Here is a 23,465-nt window from a genome sequence, read left to right as displayed (position 1 = left end):
TTCATTCCTGAAGGAAGGAGGTGACACTGCCTACTGGATTGGGGTGCAGCAGCTGGCAATGACCTTTATTCCCCAGCTAGCCCAGGGCATGGTGGAAAAGGCAGTCAGGGCGCAGTATTTCCTGAGCAGAATTCAGGCCTAAGAATTTCCCAGGGAGAATCTATTTCACATGGAAAAAATTCCTTTCCTTCTTGTCTTTTAGAGAGGGATCAAAGACTGCTTCTAGCACAGAGATTATTTCCCTCTGGTTCTATCCACTGCTCTGCCACTCACTCACTGTGTCCCCTTGGCCACATCACCTCTCTGTGCCTCCACCGCTGGAAAATGAAACCTTCCCTGCTCTAGAAGGGGTGCTGGAAGCAGAGAGGAAGCTGAGCTGCGGAGCTGGGTTTCAGAACTGGCCTCCTCTTAGGAGTGAGCCCAGGAGATAGGGTGAGTAGGTCCAAGGGTGAGAAGTGCTGTGAACTTTGGGTCCCCGGATCACAGGAGGCAGGGGATGGGTTGCACCAGAGTGACTGGGCGGGGAGTGCAGGCTACAGTGTCTTACAAACCCTTCTGCTGGGCCGCAGTCTGTTGCCACAGGGACCTCAGTCTGGACAGGAGGAACCTTCTCAACAGCTGCTTGAAAGGGGCTGTCTGGGGCAGAACATGGGGAGGATGAGAAAGGGGGACATAGAAGGAAGCTAAAGCAGAGCTGTCCTGCCATGAGCCAGTTTCTCAAGCCCCACTGGGACAGCTGCTCCAAGTCTGCCCAACCCAGCTGCGCCTCTGCTTTTCTCTTTGGCACCCAGCCTTGTCCTGGGGCTGAGATCCATTGCGCCAGGCGCCAGCCCGGAACCTGCGGAGTCCCCACACACCTGGAAGCTAGAAGTGCTATCCTGGGAGCAGCTCAGCATTGGGCACGGTGGGAAAGCACAGGGGGGAGCTGCAAAGACCCAGACCCAAACATCTCCAGAGCTGGGGGTTGTGTGGCTCCAGGCCCAGGCCTATCTATAACTACGAGGGAGGGGGCTTTGACCCCCTCCTCCGCAGCATCCGGCATTGGTCACAGGCTACAGGACTAGAGGGGCCCTTGGCCTGCTCTTGCAGGCAGGGTCTAGGACCCCAGGAGCAGCAGCCCACCTAGACGTGGCAGCTGCAGACAGCGCCTAGCACCTCCGGGTGTGGGCAGGTGGGTTACCTCGATCCCAGCCCCCTGCCCCTCGGGGAGGCCCTTGGAAAGCCCAGGGGCTCCGGCAGCCAAATATTAACATCCCTCCGACGTCGAATTTGCCTTTGATAGGGACTGGATTGTTTGCGTCACCCGCGGGGCTCGGGAGCGGGCTATAAAAGGGGCTGCAGCCATTGTCTGTGGCAGAACAGAGCCCAGCGGCAGCTCCCCCAGCCCCGCGCCCAGCCTGCCCCGGTTCCGCGCGCCAATCCCAGCCTGTCCAACATGCAGCTGGCGGCCAGCCTGGTGTCCGTGCTGCTGCTGGCGTGGAGCGTGAAAGCCAGCGCCTTGCCCGGAGAAGAGCGAGCCGCCGTGGCGAACAGCCGGGTGAGTATAACGCAGCCCGGGCGGCCGGCGGGGGGTGGGCGCACACGCAGCCCGCAGCGGGAGGCAGGGCAGAGGGGGACCCAGGGTCCGCCCGGGGGGCACGGTCTGCGCTCCGGGACCTGCCAAACCCCGCCGGCTCCCCGGAGCTGCGGCGTGTGGGGCTGGTGCTGGAGAGGACTAGCCCCCTCCTCCCCTCCCCCCCCGGATTAGAGGGGCCGGGGCCAAGCCAGACCTCAGTGGGGTCCGCGGAAGCAGAGCCTGGGCTAGGCGCAAAGTGGCAAGGCGAAGAACGGGGGAAGCGGGGGAGGAGAAAGACAAATCGCGGAAGGAGTCGGGCGAGCAGAAGCCGGGCGGGAGAAGAAGGTAGGTGGCGGAGGAGGCTCGGGGGGCTCCTGTCCCTGCTCTCGGAAGGACCCCGGGGACCACAGGATGCTGAAAGGACCAGGTGCAGTAGGAAAGAAGGCAGGTAACAGAGAAATGATAAGCGGAGTCACTACACCAGAATAGTCACTTTGATCCGGAATAGAGCGTCCACATTGGGAGATACACCAGCATGGCTGGAGCCGTGCAGTGGTACCGCTAGAGCACTGCCGGCCAGCTCTCCCGGGGAGCTAACCCCTAGGAGGTACAACCAAGGGGAGGGCAATACCCCGTGACACAACCCTGTGTCCACAGCTTTGCCCCGCGCCGTGCGCTCCACCGGCACTTGTGCGCCTCCAGGGTCGTTCCGCGCGTTTAGCTGCGCAGTTGTCGCTCCGGTGCACGTCCATCCCCGCAGCCCGGCTCGCAGATTCTCCTCCCCTCCCAGCCTGGGAACCGGGGGCCGCACGAAAGGCAGGAGGGGCCCGGAGTTTGCCTTAAAGGCATGAACTCCGCTTGCGCCTGTATCTGGTTCCCGGTCTCGCTTTCCCACCCTCGGGGGTGGCTCCCCATCAGTGTCCGACGCCAGGTTTTGGAGAGGGGCCCTAGGGCGCTTTGGAGAGGGGCGCGCGAATTGCACAGGAGGCAGAAACGCCCCGGGTGAGAGGCTGAGGCCAGCACCCCATTAGCGAGCGGCCCCCAGGTCGGCTGTAACCCTTGGGGGAGGGGGGGAGGAGGGGAGCAGTCTCTTGCCTCGGCAGAGTCTCACAACCGCGGCAGGTTAAGCCTTTGCGCCAGCCACGTTTTTACGCAAAAGCAGGGACAAAGGAAGGGCGCGGAGTTTATGGTGCGGCTCACCGCGGTCCGAACCCATCGAAGGAAGGAGCCTCAGGCCGGTGCAACCCAGTCACTTTCCAAAGCGCCTTAGGAAGCAGATTTCGGAGGTACCGACGGATGGTGTCCGGGGAGGGGAGATACCGAGCCCTTTCTCCGGCAAAGCGCTGCGTGTTAAGGACCGCAGGGATTTGGGGCATGAGCGCTTCTGAAACGCACCCCTAGATGCACAGGGAACCCAGGCCAGTGCATCTCGCTGCCCGGGTGTAAACGGTGCGGAGAAGCCCGCCGCCGTCAGACCCAGGAGCGCTGCCAATTACCCGCTCCAGCGGCTCGGAGCTCTCCAGCTGGTGCAGCGGCTCCGCCCGGAGGCGGTGGCAGCACCGGGCGAGCGCGCACTGGGCTGGAGCTCCGGCCGCTGCAGTCGCTCGTTCACACGGGAGCTTTGCCGACCCGCTCCGGAGTAGCCGGCTGTGAGGTGACTTCCCCCTGCCACCGGTGCCTCGCTGGGTCCAGTGGCCGCCAGCACCGGGGCTGCCTGGTCCCGCTTGTTCCCAGGGAGCCAGGGCTTGGCCCGCTCACGGGGAGGTGAATAACGCAGCTTCCCTCTCCCCCCCCCCCGCGCCCAGGTAGCGGGGGCACTAGTCGGCGGCCGGCCCCTGGAGCTGGGGGAGCAGCTGGCTGGCCCCCGGCACCTCCGAGTTTCGGTTCTTCCTGCGCCGGCTGTCCAGCCCCCAGGGCTGAGGGGGCTGCGATCCAGGCGCGGCCACACGGGCAGTTCTTTGGGAAATCAGGCCCCCGCCCTCCGCGGCTAAGAACACCCGGCTTCTCCCCTCGCCAGGCCGCAGACCCCGGGCAGCTCACCGCGACGTGCCTCAGTTTCCCCGTCTGCCAAGAGGGGAAATCATGGGCGCCGGGCCAATACCCGCAAAGGTTGCCTCCAATAACGGGTGGGATTAGCCGGGCCCGTGGCCCTGCCCCTTTCGTGGCCTCTCCCTGGGAACAGCCGAGCCAAGATGGCCCGGGCCCAGCGAAGCATCTTCGGGCAGCAACCGCTGAACTGGGAGGGGGCTAGATCGGGCAGAGGGAACCCGATGGCCGGGGGCGAGAGGAGCCCCAATGACCGCTCTACACTAGTAAGTTCCCCCCACACACACCCCGGCTGCCTCCTTCCTCACGCTTAGCTGTGGCCACCGGCTTAGAGGGGTGGGGTCCGCAGCATGCCGTTCCTCATGTTAACATTTCTCAGTCCTGTATGCCCTCTCTTGGCCCTTCCCAACGGGGTGCTGGGACGCCAGGCAAAGGAGACAGTCACCCCTGGGGGTGGGAGGATTTGGAGCTACCTGGGGTTTTTTTTGGGGGGGGGTGGGGGGCGGAGAGGGCTGAGGATGGGGTTTGGGTGTTAGCAAGAAGTGAAGGTTTTCCAGAAGAAGTTTTTACAGGGGGCCACGTTTGCTGGCAGTTCTCTCACTGCTAAATGACACACACACAGACGCTGCTTTCTCAGCCCAGCTGGCCCGGTTGAGCAAGTGGAGGGTGGCATGATCCAGCCTGGGTCTGGGAGCCAGAGTCTAGATTCCTAAGCTTTCATCCCAGCCCTGCCATTGACTTGCTGTGTGATCTTGGGCAAGTCGACCCCTCTCGTGCCTCAGTTTCCCCACTTGAATGGTGGTGATAATAACTGTTTCCTGGGAGACAGCGTGAGGATTCACTAGCTCCTGTATGCAGAGCAAGTGATGTGCATGTGCTGAGAGCCCTTCCTGCAGAAGCCTGCAGTGAAGGAGAGGGAACCAAGGGAACTGGGATCCTGGATCTGGCCCCCTCCCCTGTCTTAGACCTGACGCAGGTTTTTTGGCCACTAAGCAGAGAATCACATAGGGCTCTATGCCAGAGCCTCTGTGCTAGCCCTCCCTTCCATGCATGCTGTCCCCTCCCCTCTGCTGGCTCACAGGACAAGAGATGTGATGCAGGGATAGAGGTCGGGGCCAACTGGGACTGGCAAATGTCACCACCTTTATGCCTAAACCCCCCACGACCACCATGATGACCCTAGTGACTCCCATCCAGCACTACGAAACTGGCCAGTCTAAGGTTATTAGCACCCCAGGATTGCCCAGTGTCCTAAGGGGTAGAACTGGGGTCTGTGATGAGGAATGGAGAGCATCAGGCTAGTATCTGCAGAGGGACCTATGGAGAAGACATCACCTCTCTTGTGCTTTCTACTTGCAGGAGCAGATCAAGGCCCGGAAGGACATGATCCTGAAGATGCTGGCGGGTCTGCTGGATGGGATGGACACGGGGCATGAGGCAGCTTCCACTGACTTTGAAGAGCCCCCGGAGAGCAAACTGGAAGAGGAGCGGCTGGCTTTGGGGCGGTTAGCCCAACTATCACAGCGAGACCGCAAAGCTCCCTGTAAAAACTTCTTCTGGAAAACCTTCACTTCTTGCTAACACCCAAACCCCATCCTCAGCCCTGGATCCAGGCCCCCCTCAGATTTTCCCCAGCCTCTTTAGAACAAGAACTGTACCTGCATTGTAAATAGCATCCACAGGTCAGTGGTTTCTGTTTTCCTCAAATGATTTGAGGGCTGTTTGTTTATTACTCCATTCACAAATAAAGCATGGCTGAGAGGCACCTTGGGAACATGTGTCGGCTTCTTTGTGCCTGCAGCAGCTAAATGCACACACATGCACACCCACACCTTGGCCTCCTGACAAACTCACTGACGGGTGGGGGTAAGCAAAGGTCAAGGTCTGTTCTGAAAGGTGTTAGGAGGAAAAGAACATGTTTACCAATATACGCAGGCTAGCAGACACATATATTATATGTCATAATACTGATAATTATCTGCTGCTGATAATACTGTCTACAGTAGATAGCCCAAGCATTTAAGTATACATATTATTAAGCGTTGATATAGCAGTTATATAACCATATTGACCTGTACTTTTATTATAATTCTTTTCACTTATGCTGAGTATCCTGTAACACCTTGCATTAGCTGAAGTAAACCTTGGCTTAAGTAGATAGAGAAACCGTCAGTACCAGGACATATAAAGGTTTCCTCATAGCAACAAAAAGCGAGTTAGCCTCAGAAACCTATTTACCCTGGTACAGGCCCAGGGGATGTCTCCATGCCCCTTAGTACCTGGAATGCCTGTGCTCAGAACAAAGCTAAGGTTGCACCATGACATGGAATGCATGGATTCAGTACAGACAATAAAGGGATGCACCATGGGACCAGCAACTGACAAGGTAAAAAGCTGATTAATTGAAGCCAGTTTTGGGTGACATAGAGAGTACCTTTTACTGGTATAACAAGGGAAGTGACTTTGGCGAGCACACCTTCTGTGTAAGGTGGCAGTCACATCACTGCACCAGACTGCTCTTTGGAGACTGGGATCCTATCGAGCCCTTTTCCTGCATCACATTAATAAACCTGACTGACATTGGTAAGTTGGCCTCTTGGGTATATTTCAGAACGAGCCAAAATGTGTTCAAGCAATTGACTGTACAATTTATCAGCACGGATAAAAGATAGCAGAGGACAGCACACACAAGGAAGCCCAGAGCTCATCTTGCTGGAGCCCTGCTGTGAGGAAGTTCAATTTACTGGGATGCCAGATGGTTCACTCAGGGCAGTGTCCTGACGTATAACAGGTCTAGGGAAATCCCTCCATTTTCCTGACCAGGATTTTGGAGCAACCAGAGAAAGGCTTCTCCCCGAGACTCCATGCCAAGTTTTACATTGAGCCCAGTGGAGGCTAGGGTAGGGCTGCTGACTCAAGGCAGGTGGCCATGTGTACTCACTGCAGTGCAGAGGCAGAAGTAGTCCACTGGCTAGAAGGGATTGTGAGAGAGCACAGCGTGGCTCTGTCCTAAAGAGGCACTAATGGGACACAGCTGTGGCCAGACTCTGCCCCGATGGGCATTTACCCAGCTAGTGCCAGAGCTGGTGTTATGGCGCGTGGCTGCCTTGGAGCATCCCGAAGCAAGAGAAAGGAGGGTCCAAGGTAGGAGGCTAATCACATTATAATGGGGATGCCAGAAGGGCATGGCTCTTAATTTCTCCGTCAGTGAGAATGTGGCTCAGTAGCTCTGGTTCTGCTGGAGAGGTGGAGCTGGGGGTGGCTGGGAGAGCCTGACATGTGGGACCTGACCCTGTGGGAGACAGGGTTGGCCCAGAAAAGGGAAAATTCCCTCTGCAACCCAAGTGGCTGCAAGAAACACAAGTACAGCAATCTCTCCTGCGGGGATCACAACAGCCCTGCAACTCACTAACCCATCAGGTGGGGTCTCTGGGGCTTTCTCCTGGAGGAGGCCAGCCAGTCTAGCCATTCCTTCCCCAGCCAGGACCAATGGGGTGGGGAGCAGCTGGGGTGAGGCCTAGGATTCAAGAGCCTCTTCCCCCCACCTTTTGCTATGCCCTTGGGGTTCAACAGGTGTTAGGCCCCAGTGTCCAGAGCTCTTCCCCAGTTATAATGGGGAGCTGGGGGAAGGGTCTGTGGATGTTAGAGATGCACGCTTGCCAGCTGTGAGCTGGGGGGTGGACAGCAGCCAGCATGTAGGTTCAGAGGGGTATCCTGGCCCTCTGTGCCTTTTGCTTGGTGAAGACAATGCTGCCAAGGGTCAGGGCAGGATCTGTGGGTAGCCCATCCCATCTCCAGTCACCTTGATCCTGGAGCAAAGCCACCAGTTTAGCAGAGCGATTTCCCTCTTCTTCCTTCCCACTCTGTGCTCTGATCTAGAGAGGGGAGTGTATAACACCTGGGTAGAGTTGCCTACCCTGGATACTTTCGTTATGAACCCAGCATGCACGAAGCTGTGTCAGTCCCAGGATATTAGGTGGAGTAGGCAATGTCTTTTACTGGACCAACTTATGTTGGTGAGAGAGACAAGGTTTTCAACCATTCAGAGCTTTTCTTTGGGTCTGGGAAAGGTACCCCCAGCATCACAGCAAAATGCAAGGTGAAACTGATTGTTTAGCATAAATAGTTAGCATACATTGTAAGGTGGGGTAGTCAATTATTTTTTGTCAAGGTCCAAATTTCTTGGTCCAGGTCCAGAGAAAATAATAATTAAAAAAAAAATTATAATGATGATGATGATGATAAATAAAAAGATTTCAGGGTCTGTTCAAAAGCATCTGGCGCTCTGGAGTTGGCCCGTGATCGGCCTATTGACTACCTTTGTAAATGTAAGAGACAATTCAAGGTAAAGAGACCTGTTAACACTTCTTCAGTCATGGGACAAAAAGATGGGGTTTGTGGGTTACAGAACAGGCCATAAAGACTGCTCTGTAGAGAGAGCCAGCCCCATGCTGCGAGGGCTGCATTCAGTTTTACCCCCAGCACTCAAATCCAGACACCCTTAGATCAATAGCCAAACATCACAATTGGCTCTGTCTCTGTAACCAGTTGAAACAAAACTCAGGGGAGTTTGGATCAGGATCCTACACCTCCGGCCCTGCTCTAGTTCTCACCAGAGCCTCTTTGTGCTCTTGTGATCAACCCATGTGCTGGCTAACTAGATGGAGTCCTGCTCTGGGCAACTGTGCTAGTTCACCAGGCTGAGACCAGTGAGGCCTGCTGCTTGGGCTCACGCTAGCCTGCCAAGAAGCTGGTTTCGCTTTGATCCTCACTCTTGTGATTGGAAGGTAGATTAGAGCATGTGCACAGCTGAATGGCAGGTGGGAGCCTCATGGAGGAGGTAAGTCCAGCATAGATGCTGCTCTCTGAATCAGCCGGTGGGGATCTGATTCTCCCCTGTCTTCTACCTGGGCAGTAACTGACATTGGGGCAGAATGGCTATAAAATGCTGTTGTTCAGATTTGCCAATATTCTCAGTAGTAGCATTAAGGGAAAGCTTCGAGGCACCAACTGAGAGCAGGACTGCACTGAGCTAGGTGCTGCATGAACGCCCAGTGACAGTCCTGGCCGCAAAAAACTAACAGGCTGAATAGATGAGACACATACAACGTGTGGGAAGGGGAATAGAGACAGAAAGAGGGGAAAGTGACTTGCCCAAGGTCTCACAGCAAGTCAGTGGCAGAGCTGGGAATAGAACCCAGGTCTTCTGACTCACTAGGCCATACTGCCTGTCTCCTGGTAGAACTCCACACCCTCTGCGCAGAAGTAAATCATGGCACAAGAAGAATTAAGCTCTGGGAGGCGAAAGCCCCAAAGCCGGAGGGGCCTCCTTAGAAACTGGGAAGCACTGAATTAGATGGTTTGTTTCAATAAGAATCTTTGCTTTGGTTTTTGAATGTGAGTGGCACTGAGATCTCTGCTCTCAGCAGTGTTTGAGTCAAATCAGCCCCCGGCCTGTTTTCTTCTTCCAGTCGAGGTAACGCTTCTAACTCCCCCGCTCTCCCGAAGTAATGAGTGATACAGCCGCTCTGGCACCCAGATGGGCAGGCTCATCTCTGCCATTTCACTCTCTGTCAGGCTGCATTTTCCACCTCGTTTGCCATGGAAGTTTCTGGCTGTGTTTGTCTGGCTCTCGGGATTAGTTGGAGTCTTGGAGCTTGTTTTATTCCTCACGCCCAAAAAGAAAATAAGATCCTTGCTGGGGGAACTCAGCTACAGGATCTGGAGCTTTCCAACCTTTACCACTATGAGCCCAGGCCAGCTTGGTAGGAACCGAAAGTGTTATCATAGGACTTGCCTGACTGGATCAGACCCAAAGTCCATCTAGTCCAGAATCTTTCTTCTGGCAACGGTCAGCACCGTAGTTCTCAACCAGGGGTATGTGTACCCTTGGGGGTATGCAGAGGTCTTCCAGGGAGCACATCAACCCATTTAGATATTTGCCTAATTTTACAACAGGCTACATAAAAAGTGCTAGTGACGTCAGTACGAACTAAAATTTCCTACAGACAATGCCTTGTTTATACTGTTCAGTAGACTATAGGCTGAAATGTAAGGACAATATTTATATTCCAGTCAATTTATTTTATAATTCTATGGTAAAACTGAGAAAGTCAGCAATTTTTCAGTGATAGTGCGCTGTGACACTTTGGTATTTTATGTCTGATTTTGTAAGTGAGCAGTTTTTAAGTGAGGTGAGACTTGGGGGTACGCAAGGCAAATCAGACTCCTGAAAGGGGTACAGTCGTCTGGAAAGGCTCAGAGCCGCTGCTTTAGAGGAAGGTTCCAGAAGCCCCACAGTCAGCAGATGTGGCAGAATCGAAATCCCGTTCTGACCCCGAATAGATTGGCTCAAGCCCTGCAACATTTGATGACTGTTCAGTGGCCCAGAAGTAATTTGTTTATGGGTCTCAGCCTCGTCCTGTAGTGGAGCTAAGGAGTGGAGGCTGAGCTCCCTCTCTCACTCCTGCTGATGGGCCTTTCTGGGCTGGGAAGAGGCACTCTGGCTTGCGCAGCCTCTGCTGTGGCTAGACTGGCTTCCAGGACTGTGAAGCCAGCACCCATCTCTCGCCAGCACTGAGATCTGGGCTTGCAGTCTGGACTCTGTGTTTACTCTTGCATTTCCCTCAGCGTAGGTCAAAAGATGGGGGAAGGGTGGTTGTCTTGGGTCCTGGGCAGCCATGGTGGTGGTATTTGCTTGTTACCCATGAATGGGGAGGTGGGTTTTTATTTTGCACCTCGTCTCTGTGCCTGATTGGCTTTTGTTTGTTATTTTTTAAGTGAAAAGTGCCCAGACTTCTAGACGGGCGCTGGGAGCTGCGTGGATATGACAACACCTGGGGAAAAGGTGTCTTGAAAACAGGAGAGACCTGGGGATGTGTTTTTACCTCACGGTAACTGAAGTGCATGAGCTATTCTGAGGTAAAAAAACCAGTGCAGACAAGGCACTTTAGTTTACCATGAAGCAAACCAGGCAGCCCTGTACCCTGCCTGGGGTTGGCCTTGCCTACTTTACTGTGAGGTAAAACAAAAGAACCTGGTCTTCACTGTGTTTTTTACCTCAGGCTAGCTCAGGCACACTAGGTCCCTGAGGTAAAATATATAGCTTTGTTTAGCCGTGAAGATAAGGGCCTCGTGAAGGCAGGATAAGTGGGCGAGGACTGGGGTGAACAAGGGCAACCGGCTGTACAACATCCTTGGATTCCTTTTGTGAACTCAGTGAGCTTTGTCACTTCCCAGGGGTACCCAGGGCTTTGCGGCATCTCACCACCTCCTGCTCTCAATGTGAGGAAATCTTGTCTGTGCCTGCCGTGGGCCAGCTCCCTGACTGCACCAGCCTCTGGCCACACAAGCCCTGCCTTCCAGGCCTCCGCTAGCCTTGTTCTCTCTGCACGGGTTAGTGATAGCCATCCCCAGACACCTGAGTGTGGGAGCACTCCCTGTCATGGCCAACCCCCTTATCCACTGAGCCCTCACAGAATAACCGGGCCTGCTCTTCCCAAAGGCACAGTCTGCCACAGCTTACTAGTTATACCGTGGAGCACCGCTTCACTGAACATATGGCACTTTTGTTTTCACTGAAAATATACCTATGTGTATGATCAAAGAGCAGAGATTCAAGTGATAGCGAGTGAGAATATTGGAGGGGAAAAATGGTTACATATAAAACAAAATTAGAACATGCTTTTTAGAGACTAAACTTAAGTAACAAAGCATTCCCCTATCTTCTACCGGATGCTTCCCCCCCAGTTCTTTCCTCAGTGTTTTCAGCCAGTTTGGTTGAGGCCCTTCTCATAAGATCAAGCCTGCTGACAGCTTGTCCTCACAGATTGAAGGGATACCTAGGGGTCATCTTTACCTCAGATGTAGTTTAAAAAGTTCATTGTCTTACCTCTAAACAGGATAACTCCTGCTGTTTACTTCTTCCTGTTAACTTCCTCTCTTTGAAGATTTCACAATCCTTCATTAGCATTCGCTCAGACTTGTGAGTGGATGTTCATTGTGAACTATACAATACTTAATTTACATGTAAACAGATAGTTAAACATTTCTTCCTTGAACCGGCTTTTCACCTTTGCTGGTGACCAGTTCTTAGGCGCAGACCTTAAGAAGGTATTTTTTGTACAGTTACATAGCTCCATAAATATAATTTTTGTATCTACATCTCACAACGATCAAGAAGACCAGTATGACACAGGCTTTCATTAGAGACCTTGCAATGACCCTTTTTGGTGAACCCCTTGGATAGCTGTGCCCTCTGCCAGGTGGCATAAAGAGGTCTTTGGGTCACACTCATCAACTGGATTTACTAATGATACCTGTGTCTAGCACCCTTCATCTGAGGATTTCAAGAATTTAGCTTCACAACATCCCTGTGGTATGTAAGTACCATTCTCCCTATTTCATCCATTTTAGGAGTTGAAGCAAAATGTCTAAAGTTACAAGGCTCGTTATTGACAGAGCTGGGAATTGATCCCACAAGTCTTCACGTCCTGTCTCCTGCTCTAACCACGAGGCTGTGTTTGCCTCTGCATGTGGCCTTAGAGAATTTTCTGCCACACTCAGTCTCATTTAAGTGGAAATGTAACACGGTCAAATAACCCATTTGTTCACTCACTTTATTACTCACTCTCTATATAGCTAGATACTTGTTGAGTTTCTCAGTTCCCTGACCTCATAACTGAGCTGCGAAGGCTCTCATTTATGAAGTGGGCTCCTAAGCTGTGTCTTCACTTACTCCTCAGAGCAACTTTATTCACCAGACCCCCCAGCAACAGCAGGCTGTGAATACATCCTTATACCCTACGGAGGGCTTTCGATGAAAGAAAGATATTGTCTTGACTATAAAGATGGCGCAGCAGCTTCAGGTAAGAAGCGTACAGCACAGGAGTGTTTTTGAATGCAGACAACCCTTTTGGCAACTTCAAAGAATATCTGAAACAATAGCTTCCCCGCAGCCTTGCCTAGCCCTGATGTAACTCAGGGATTTAAGTGGGCTGGGGGGGGGGAAAGAGAATTGATGAGGCATTGTAACATTGGTGGAAAGGGCAGACTGTGCCTTGTACTGTGCTTTCAGTTAAACTGCAGTGTGAAATACTATACACTGCAAGCACTTGGGAGAGGATGAATGATAATGGGGCTCTGAACAGCTCTAGCATCTCAAAGAACTTTGCAGAGGTGGACATGGCTTCTTATTCTCCATTTTATGCATGGGGAAGCTAGAGCACAGAGAGGTGAAATGACTTGCCCAGGATTACAAATTAGGGCTTGTCTACATGGGGAAATTGACTGGAATAGCTATTCTGGAATAGTGCCCCATGGGGAGATGATATTCCAGAATAAATCACTTGTATTCCAGAATGGCATGCTTCCAAAGTGGAGTAATTATTCTGAAATAGAGTGTCCACTTGGGGAGCTCTCTAGTCAGTTTTCCTAGGTAGACATGCCCTTAGTGGCAGAGATGGGAATAGAACACAAGTGTCTGGGCACTCAGCTCACTAAAATCATGCCTCCCTATAGAGCGCAGACCTGTGCATTTCATAAGGGTTGGCTTTGCTATCTGAGCAGAGCTTGGCTTGCTTGTGTCACCTAAAGCTTAGCTAGTGGCAAGTCCCTTCTTCCAGCTGCTCCTTATTTCTGCTTTCCCCTCTGCTGGCTCCCGCAGCCTCAGAGCTGTCTTGGGTCTCGTTTCTATAGTTCTATCTCCTTTCACAGCTTTGAAAGGGTGTTGGCTCATGAAACAAGCCAGCATTTCACACATGTCCAAGGATGGGAGCTCTGGAGAGACCTATGCAGACCTGATGAATATCTTCAAATGTGTCTTCCTCCTGCCCTTTAAAACTGTGTTGGAGACCAACGGAACATTTAAGGCTTGCAAGACCTGATCCAAGGAGACGAAGCCACCTAGGAGCTGACAGAAATACAGATAATTCTCACTGTATTTATTTACTTAAATAATTCCCCTCTTTGCACACAAATGCGTACTGTATTTGATTGCAAATGTCTCCCTTTGCTCAGCAGTGTGGGGTGGCTGAGGTCTTGGACCCAAACTTGAAACGAATCATTCTTTTTTCCTCTTGAGATAAGGGATTTTGGATCTGAAAGCGGCAATCTGAGGAAAGAGGATCTATGAAGTTAATGCCTTCTTGCATCTAGTCCCAGGGCAGTGGCTAATTAAGAACATGATGGCAGGGAGAAGCCAGATGGACTGGATGTCTCAGGGGCTTAGCTCAGGGTGGTTGTGGCATAAAAGTTGGCCATTGTGTGGAATTAATTTGATGGTCTCAGTCCAGCTCTCAATAAACAAATGTCTGAATCACAAAAGCCTTCTCAACTGGTATAGGCAGGGCTGACCGAGAGAGAGGCCAAGGATGAGTGGCCATGGAAGCTGACTGCTGCTGGCATGTAACATCTAGAGATGGTCTGGAAGCCTCTTGGTTGCTTGGATGAGGGATTTAGAACTTGTACTTCTAGCACTGGTCACCACAGTATTGGCAGGCTGGGGCCCATAGTTTACGTGAGGATAGCAGGCGTGGTAGGTTTAGCTGTGGCTGAGGTTTTAAATTTTAATGGGAGTTGGACATTCAGATTCCCTAAGTGGCTTTGAACTCCTCAGTCAGCTCTTGGTGGGGCTGGCAGAGGCTAAGGGCAGCAGTTGGGGCGGAGGAGTGGAAAGGGGAAAAAGAGGTGCTAGCATGTTCCCTTTGTATCGAAAGTTGCACGCCTCCCCTCCTCCACTTACGACAAGTTTCTGCACAGGGAGTCCCTGCAGCAAAATGAAACCATCAGGGCAAAGAAACGCTCATGAACGAGCCTGCGGTGCTATGAAAACTTTTCCCCTTCCCTTATGCTGCTGATCTATTCACTGAGATAAATCGGCTCCCGGGTGAAAGCTACCCAGCCAGAATTGTAGATGCAGGTGTGCATGCGGGAAGCTGCAGCTGCCTAAAGGGCATGGGCACTCATATTAGTGGCCCAAAACTGCAGGGGGCGAGTGTCTATCTCTTGGTTTGAAGTAGCGGCTTCCAGGTGGTAGTCGGCGCCATCTGTGAAATGAAGAATTCACCCACCGCTGGGAGCCAGCGGGCTGGAAATTGCCTCCTGATTGCTCTTCCGAAAAAGATAACACGAACCAGCTGAGTACCGGTGAGTGCCGTAGTATGCTGTAGGGTGAGGATGTACTATGGTAGGAGAAAAATAACTGAGTGGAAAGGCCAGCAGTGGCATCTCCCTTCAGGAAAGGAGAGGGGAGTGTCACTTTATTGCAAAAGAATCCAAATGGGGCATGACCCATGCGACCTGTGCAGCAATGCACAATACATCAGGGGAAGGTAGGAGTGGAGCAGCATCCCAGAGCTCTTCATTCACAGGTGTACACACATACCCTTATACAGATCATTTGTCACTCTCACTGAGGGCAAGTCTACACTGCAGTTGAGAGGTGTGATTGCAGCACCTGTAGACATACACAAGCTAATTTTGCTGTGCAGATCAAGCCAGCCTGGTCTGCTCAGGACCCTCGGTACATACTCAAGCAGCCGCCACCCATGTCACTGCAGCTTCATTGCAATGGTTGTGTAAGATAGCTTTGATCTTTGTTTGTTACTTAAGTTGGCTAGGGTATGTCTCTGATTGCAGTGTACCCATGCCCAGAGTGTGCTGTTGTGTGTTGTGGCGGGTGACTGCCTGGGGGGGGGGGGATTATCAGATGTGCGTGTCTATCTTGTTTTATAGGATAGGAGCTATAATTTTTTTTTCACTTCTGTAGCATGAATAGTACCTTTCATGCAGTGATCTTGGGGAAGTGCTATAGACTTTGATTAATTCAGCCTCCCGGTTCCCCTATGTGGCCGGCAAGTATGATTATCCCCGTTTTGCAGATGGCCAAACTGCATGAGAGAGGTGAAGTGACTTAACCAGGTTCACGCAGCCATGGAGTGGTAGTTTCAGGAATAGACCCTGAAAATTCTTGGTGCCTTGTCCCTTGCTCTGAGCACTGCCTCTTTGCAGTCTTCACACAGAGACAGGGCAGCTCAGATGTAAACACCCACACCACCGGCAGGCGGCTACAGAACAAATGTCTGCTCATGTACGGAACAGCCCAGGCCATCTCTTGCAATGGCCCGGAAAGATTGAAGGGCAGGTTAATAAGTTTCATGCTTCTGTCAGCCCTGCTTTGGCAGCTGGTCAGGTCTGCCTGCAGGCCTTCTCGGGCTGTAAATCAGAGCTGGCATTTTTAAGGAGAACTGTAATGAAGGCTGAAGGATTTGAGAGGAATTTTTTCTGAGTTCCTCGCCCCCATTCTTCAGAGGCATATAATTACCACTGCACACCTTCAGAAGGGGAGACTTCCTAGTAAATGAAATGTCACAGACAGAAACAAGGCAGCCCTTATTTTGGCTCCTAATGAGGCCCTTAACTCCCTATCCTTTTTGAAGCCTCTGCTGGGCCCCACTGGTGAACAGTGAAATGACAATTTCCATATTTTAAGGTGCAATGCAAAGCCAGATTCCATAATTCCCAAAGAGCAACTGGGACTTTGAAGAGACGGGAACATCCTCCAAGTCAAGTCTGGTACAGCCTTCTTTCACGTGCAGTAGTGATATTGGGGTGACACCTAAGAGCTCCAGGCATAGACCAGGCACTGTACAAACTCAGAACAGAAAGTCCTTGCCCCAAAGAGCTTACAAAGTGTAAGACCAGTGGATACAGACAGACGGACAAGGCGAATACAAGGAAGCAGTGAGGAAAAAACCCGTGCTCTTCGGTTTCTCCTTTCTATGCCTAACTCCTTCCCATACTGCTCTCAGTTCTGGGGTTGTTTAAGGCATATGCCAGGAGCTCTCTCCTACCCAAAAAGGCTATATGCACTTGGATGATGCAGGATGTATATGACGCACCCCTCTGCCTGTCCAGTCTACCTGGTCTGTATGGTAAGTATATGAGGTGCCTCTTCCCTTCTTGTTTGAACCTTCCTTCAAAGCACATTACAAAGGAATTATCCTTCATTATCCTCATTGTATAGAATGGAAAAATCATAGAAGCCAGGCAGGAAAGAGACCCCGGGAAAGAACCTCCAGCTTGAATATGCCAAACAAACCTGCAGTTGAATATAAGGAAACAAGAAGATAGCTAAAGAGAAGAAGGGACAAGAAGAGGGGATGTGGTGGCTCAGGATGAAATGCACGTGGACAGGATACAGCATAAGTATTCCACAATAATCACCCAAAACATTATAGCAGCCTGTCTCCAGACTTAGCTTTCAGGATCATTGCTGTACAATAGCATCATGGTTTGTAATAAGGGAGAGGAGAGGATGAGCCCCCAGAGCCAGAATACAGAGGCACTGATAAACTAGCCGGGACGAGCGTGGGACTGAATGCATGTGGAGAATGCAGTGAGACGACTAGAAAGGGAGTGCTTGGCTTTCGGCAGGGCTGAGAGCTAAGGTTTAAAAAGACAGAAAACAGTCAAACTTTTGATCATTCCCTGGTTTCACTGAAAATGCTGGGCTCGTTCCAGAGTGCCAGGCAAGGGCTTGCTCTCACCCCCATTGAAGTCAGTGGGGCTAGGTCAAAATGAGCACTTGGGATGAGACCATTATAAAAGACATTCCCTCTCCCCCCCCATAAATGACCTGGAAGCCACTGTATCTTCCTCTTCCAGCATGTTTGGACAACGCCTCTTGCATTTACAGCTCCTCTTGGGATACAAATAATCCATAGGAAGAAGAGCCTATGTTAACCCTGCTGGGGTTTGAACCTGGAATGCCACAGAGTCTAGGTATGCTAAACCTCCTGCTTAGTCCCCTCAGTCATTTGCTACTGCGTGCAACTGTAGGATTGTCTTCTCCTTTCAGGGCTGCCCCTTTTGTCCTATCTGCACCAGACTTTCACTCCAGTGATCCATTTGTTTAATTTATTATTATTTGTATTCTGGTAGGGTGAAGAGGCCAGTGGAGATCAGCAGGCCAGTGTGTTTGTGCAGCACCTAGCACAATGGGGTTCTGATCTATGCATAGGGCTCCTAGGTGCTATGGTAATATAAATAGTAGTAGTAGTTGCATTAGATGCTGTACAAACCCATAGTAAAGGACAGCCCCTGCCCTGAAGAGTTTACAGTAGGCCAGACAGACAAGGGGTGAGAAGGAAAACAGAAGCACAGTGAGGGGGAGTGACTTGCCCAAAGCCACCCAGCTGCAGATCTGGGACTAGATTCCCAGGTCTGCTTACTCTCAGTTCAGTGCCTGATCCACTCTAATAAGAGTTCTGCAGCCCTCAAAGATTTTGCCCTATGCTACAAGTCCGTTGTCAATTTAGAAAACAAAAAATTACAGCGCCAAAGATTAGGAGGGTTTATTTTTGTATGAGACTTTCTAAGATGGAAAATATGGTGCAAAGTAGAAAAGTGAAAAGCCATTTGGACCATCTGTGTCCCATTACTGAGCCGGGGCTGTCATCCATTCTCATTAGGCAGGGCCTGAGAGCGTGGGTGGGGGAAGAGACCTGGGCAGCTGCCCTGGGCACCAGGCTAAAAAGCACCATATGGAAAAGCCTAATGTATGTTAACAGGCATCAGAGATCTAAATTGAAAGAATAATGGCCCATCCTTGTGTGGCAGCCTCGATGAGACAAACCCTCAGCACCGATTTATCAGTTGTAATTTCAGGTCATTACAATGCTGTTAAGCAGAGGCTAACAGACAAGTGAGAAAGATTAATCTGACTTCAGCAGGAGTGATTTTTCCAGCCCCTCTTTCACTCTGGCTCCCTCTCATCCTCACTAATGTACAGCGAGTGAAATAGCCTCATTCCCTCCCCTCCTCTTTTTTCACCCCAAAGATTCTTCTTGCCAGCCCCCTGGAGATCCCATCTGAACATTTAAATGACACAGCAAGATTTTTTCATTTACTAGCCTCTGGGGGTCTGTCTTGTCCATGCTACTCCAAATGAACTCATGTAGTATAAGAACCTGAATAAAGTTAGCGTTCCCCTTGCTTCCAATCCCATGATGATGCACCTATACCAGGATCTAAGAAGCACACAACGGGAGAGTGGAACAAGCTCTTCAAGGGAGGTTTGGAATGTTCCCTCTCCGCAGCCTTCCTCAAGAAGGGAGAAAGCTGAATTCCAATGCCCTCTGTTTTGTTTGTTGATTAATATGCATAGCCAGTTGATTTTGACTACATTTGTGGCTCTGTATTTAAAAATGCTTGAGACCAAATAACCAAGTTCAGCCAATTTATTGTTTATAGACAAAACAATGTGGTACAGGAGACAGAGAGTTAATACATCACCAATCCTTCTGAGAAGCGGGTTCTCACAGCATGTTCAGGTCGCCTTACGTAGAAAATATGTTCCCCAAAACGACCACTATTTATAATGACATTGTGTACAAGCTAAGACCCTCTATATGTCATCTAAGATTCCATCCACCAATTTCAGCTTGTTTTTCTGGTACCCTGGTGTTACCCCTCTGACCTGTTGTTTTGGACACAGCATTCCAGGTACTAACAGATGTGAAGGCACCTCCTAAGCTTGTACCTAGGGCACAACATTAACAGAACTTGTCTTTGACAGGTTTCCTATTTTCTAATGCCAAAGCTGATTTCAGCTTTGCAGAGTGTTGTGGGTTACTTGATACGGGTGAACTGAATTGGGGGAAGATCATTATACATTCAGTTAACATAACTCCCCAGTACCTATATATATATATATATATCATGTACATAATACCTAGTAACGTAGTGTATACTATACTTAGCATACATGTATCATGATGTTGGGACCACGTTCTACATTTTGACCCACTAGATGTTCCAACCTGCTTTCTGCAGCCAGGAGTCCCCCCAGGGCTTGGATGAATCAGTTTGGTCTGGTGCCCTGCCAGTGCTTTGGCATCAGGGCCAGCACTTGAGAGCAGTTTGGTATCGTGCATTCTGTTTTGCATTGCTGGAGACAGGGCCCCAATTGAAAGCCTGGATCTGAACTCTGGGTGGGGAGCCAAGTTCACTTCTCAAATCTCTCTCTCTAATAGACCAAATTGTTCTCTCTTCCAGAAGGGTTTGGCTTTATTGTAGCGGACTAGGCTGGCATGACTGTCTGATGCTGCCAGCACCAGTCCTTGGAAGATAAAATCTATTCCAAACTGCTGCTGGTGAAACTAACAGTCTCCATGTCTAATTCAGAATTAGATAGCTTGAGTGCCTGTATTACATCCATCAAACTTCTCTGTACATGCCAAGAGACATAAAGACTCCAGAATAAGTCAACAGTTCGTAGTAGCTTTTAGTCAATAAGGATCCTAGCATTTCCAGATTTAGCCTCAACAAATTGTCAGCCAGATTTCAAATAAAGCCACGTCAGCTGCACCAGTAAAATGTGTATGTGGATGCCCCCGTTGAATGTGCAAATCTGCTTTTGTGTATGTAAATCTAGTGACTGCATAAGCAAAAGGATACCCCGCATCTGAAAATGTGGCACTATTTAGCAGGATTACTTCTTCCATCAATAAAATGCAGCCATCTCTTGGGAGGAACTCAGCAGCTATATAGTGTTACTGTGTGTGCAATTAAACAGTTTAGGGCACGTAGTGGAGAATATCTGAATATACAAGTCCACTCCTCATTCAAGATGCTTCTGATTAAGCCACATTCTATTGAGCCCCATTATGGGGCAGCTGTTTTTTATTTGCTGAATCTCTCTACTGCTAAGGCTGTATGTTTTGGATTGGCCAAGAAGTATAATATATCCCACATTAAGACTGGTTTGAAGGTGCATTTGCCTCCATTATTCTTTTCACCGCTGGCTGCCTGGTAGATAAATTCTTTCTGGAATGCTACAGATTTTGGTTCATGCTGCCAGTAGATATGGTGCCATCTTCAATCCACTTTCTCTACAGGAACTGAACTCCACATATTCAGTAAGGAATTCAGCTATAGGGAGATCTGTCCATTCCAGTGTCTCTGTCCTCATCCTTTGGACTTTTCTGTAGCTCCCATTATCACAGTACCTAAATAATAGTTCTCCTTTTGGAAGCACTTTTGACCGGATCTGCTGATTATTCTGGCTCAGTGGGCTAATAACTCCTCTCTCACACAATGCAGAGATGATTGTGGCCTGTTCTGGAGAAAGAGGAGTGGTGAGGGAAGGTCTCTAAGGTGTTGGGCCAAAGTACGGGGGCAGTGCACTTGGCTGCATATGGTTACAGGGAAGTCTGGTGCAGGCTGGAGTTCGGTAGCTTGTTGGGACACAGTAGCTCTTCAGTAAGAGCCATGGCTCACTGAATGGGAGAAAGGATCTAGTTAATTCTGCATTTCCTCTGATCTGTATCTAACCAGCGATTCATGTGGAAGGGGAAGAAGGTGCTTTGCAGAGTGTTTACTTTTTCCATGGAGGGAGAGCAGTGATGAAGGTTAAAAGATCAAGAAGAAAGCTTGGAGGCAGAAGGAGCTCGAGATCTGCAGCCAAATTCCCAGACTGATCCACGATCTCGGCAGGCTCCAGGTCCCTTTGCTGTGTTTTCAACTGGCAAAATGCGACTGAGACCAGTAAAAACAGGTGTTTCCACCCAAGAGCAACTCAAACCTGTAAGCTAGAGGGTGCTGTAGCTGCACTCTGCAGAGCCTTGGATGGGAAGGGGGTGGGATTGCAGATGGGTAGGAGCTGTGGTCCATATGGACAGGAATCAAGCCTCATCTAAAAAGGGCTGGAGCAGGGGGTGAGAAATGAAACCTCGGATGGGGGAGGAATTTGAGCCCTGTTACAGACCTGTTCATCTGATATCCCCCAAACACCAGCCTACCAAAGAATAAATGGGAGGAAATGCTGCTGCATAGGAGATGGGGAGTCTTTCATTGAAGACTTAACCATGCTGCAGGGGAGTCATCTCCTAGCAGGCAGGCCACTGTCCAGCCCACCTATTCACCATGGAAGGTATACAAACCCAAACCATTGTTGCAGAGTGAGATGCTTCTCAGCTCCTGGTTCCTGGGGGCCGTTCCAGGAGCAGCAGATGCTAAGAATGACTTAGCTGGGCAGGTTGCTTGTTGGACAAGGCCACAATGACCTTGTAACAGCACCAGGGTGCTGATCCAACTGAGGCTGGCATGGTGAGGAATTGTTGTGGCATCCCCTTTTCTAGGGTCTTTGTCTGCTAGTTTTCAATTCCTCTGCTGTGGAGCTGCATCCTGCCCTGTTCACTCCCTGGTGTTATTAACTACATGTTCCCTTCACTGTTCTCGGATTTTGTCCTGAGAGTATGAATAACATGAGCTTTTCTTAGTTCCTATCCATTGCTTTGAGCCATAATTATCTAGGAAACAGGCTGTTTGTGTTTGTAACATGCATATCTCCTATGATCTGAGAGAGGAAGGCCGAGGACAGAGTATTACAACATAGGCCTGGCTCCTACTTTATCTGAACTCAAACCAAACTCTCTCTGCAGAGAAAAACAGCTGTTCCACTGCAGTGGCAGACTCCGGAGCCAATGTAGCAGACACAGCGTATCCTGGGTGGGGATGTGAATGATTTCCTTCTTTGAGAGACAGGTGAATGGAAACAAGAGAGGGGCAGACAGATGGACAGGCAAGAGGAGAGAGAGTTTCTATTCTATATGCCGGGGTTCTGGAACAATTTTTATAGTAGGGGTGCTGAGAGCCATTGAATCAAACTGTAAACCCTGTATATGAAGGAAACCACTTCAAGCCAGGGGGTGTGGCAGCACCTCCAATACCCTTAGTTCCTGCACTTATGTCTATATGATTCTTATACTGCTCACATCACTGTATCCGAATGCCTTCCAGCAGTGCTTTAAGCAATGTGACTACCATCTGTCATGTTTGTTCTCTCATTCTTTCCTTTGCGGGAGAAGTGTATGCAGTGGAGTGTTCTGTTTTTTGGGGGGGGGGGGGAAGAGAGAGAGAGAGAGAGTGTGTGTGTGTGTGTGTGGGTTTTTGTTAGAGAAGGCAGGTCAAGGAAATGTGCCTGGCACTTGGAGTGAAGGTGATGGTTCTTGTGGGAGTTCATTCCATGGTCTCGGATCAGCCCCCAAGGAAAGTTCTGTCTTCTCCATGGACGAGCTTTACCCTTATTGTAGAAAGTTCCATTGGGGCGAGGGATTGAGTGGTTGACCACGGTCTTCATTCCTGGGCCCAGGCCACAGAGCACCTTGAAGATCAAGCTGAGACCTTGAACTTGGCTTGCTCTTCTATTCTATGGGAAACCAGTGTAGGGAGTGGACGACAGATGTGACGTGCTCGTGGTAGCCGGTGACACGCTGCAGCGTCCTGCATTGTCTGGAGGGAGAGGCCATTGCCATGGAAAATAAAGTGACCTGGAGGGGGAAAAAAACACTAACTGAAGAGAGAAACCATCTTGAAGCATATCAACTTTCCCAGTTTGCTCACCTCACCTTGATGAAAGATTGTTCCCCCCCTCACACACACACAGGCACCTGTTTTACAGCTCTTAGTTCTTCCTCTTCATTTCCCCTTTCCCCCCACTTTCTGCCTGCCTGGTCTGTGTCCCCTCACTCTCTGCCTGCTTGGTCCTGTTCCTCCCCATTCAGGCCCCCCCCTCGCCCAGTACACTCTGCCTGCCTGGTCTGTGTTTGTCATTAGATGTCAGGATGTCAGTCACAGCTGTTGAATTTGTAATGAGGAAATGCAGCCTTGCCTCCCTCCTTACACCCCTCCCATGCGGGAGGTTTATATTTAGCCATGGAACAACAAGCAGTGAAGCAATATCTCAGGGCTGTGCAGACAGGCGGCTCTTGGGAAAGTGATGGAGCAAGAGGGAAGCTGCATATTTGGGGAATACAGTGAGCCCTTGTTCAACATATTTGCCTTTCCTTAGATAGGCTTAAAA

The 23,465-nt window shown here is 50.5% G+C and overlaps 2 protein-coding genes across 3 annotated transcripts in view; both read left to right on the top strand.

Moving 5' to 3' along the window:
- The first annotated feature begins 1,370 nt into the window (after positions 1-1,370).
- On the top strand, positions 1,371-5,369 carry CORT (cortistatin). The gene is made up of 2 exons (XM_067566826.1): positions 1,371-1,537; positions 4,961-5,369. The coding sequence occupies exons 1-2, from the start codon at positions 1,436-1,438 to the stop codon at positions 5,180-5,182; spliced, it is 324 nt and encodes a 107-aa protein (XP_067422927.1). The 5' UTR covers positions 1,371-1,435; the 3' UTR covers positions 5,183-5,369.
- A 1,218-nt stretch (positions 5,370-6,587) lies between these two features.
- MASP2 (MBL associated serine protease 2) overlaps positions 6,588-23,465 on the top strand; it is a 44,863-nt gene continuing 27,985 nt past the window's right edge. The window contains exon 1 of one of the 2 annotated variants that reach the window (XM_067567403.1): positions 6,588-6,745. In XM_067567403.1, the coding sequence (XP_067423504.1) occupies positions 6,657-6,745 (89 nt within the window). In that variant the 5' untranslated portion in view covers positions 6,588-6,656. The remainder of the gene's footprint in view (positions 6,746-23,465) is intronic. The other variant, XM_067567405.1, reaches the window with a different exon arrangement.

This window comes from Emydura macquarii, unplaced genomic scaffold, assembly GCF_026122565.2.
Source record: "Emydura macquarii macquarii isolate MOO-44397 ecotype Brisbane River unplaced genomic scaffold, CSIRO-AGI_Emac_v2 contig_2768, whole genome shotgun sequence".
Taxonomy (NCBI): Eukaryota; Metazoa; Chordata; order Testudines; family Chelidae; genus Emydura; species Emydura macquarii.
The sequence above is the reverse complement of the archived record's forward strand: the minus strand, read 5'-3'. Positions and strand labels throughout refer to the sequence as shown.

Coding starts and splice junctions, on each gene's coding strand:
- CORT (XM_067566826.1), top strand. CDS start 1,436: ATGCAGCTGGCGGCCAGCCTGGTGTCCGTGCTGCTGCTGGCGTGGAGC. Junction 1,538..4,960: donor CCGCCGTGGCGAACAGCCGG/GTGAGTATAACG, acceptor TTCTACTTGCAG/GAGCAGATCAAGGCCCGGAA.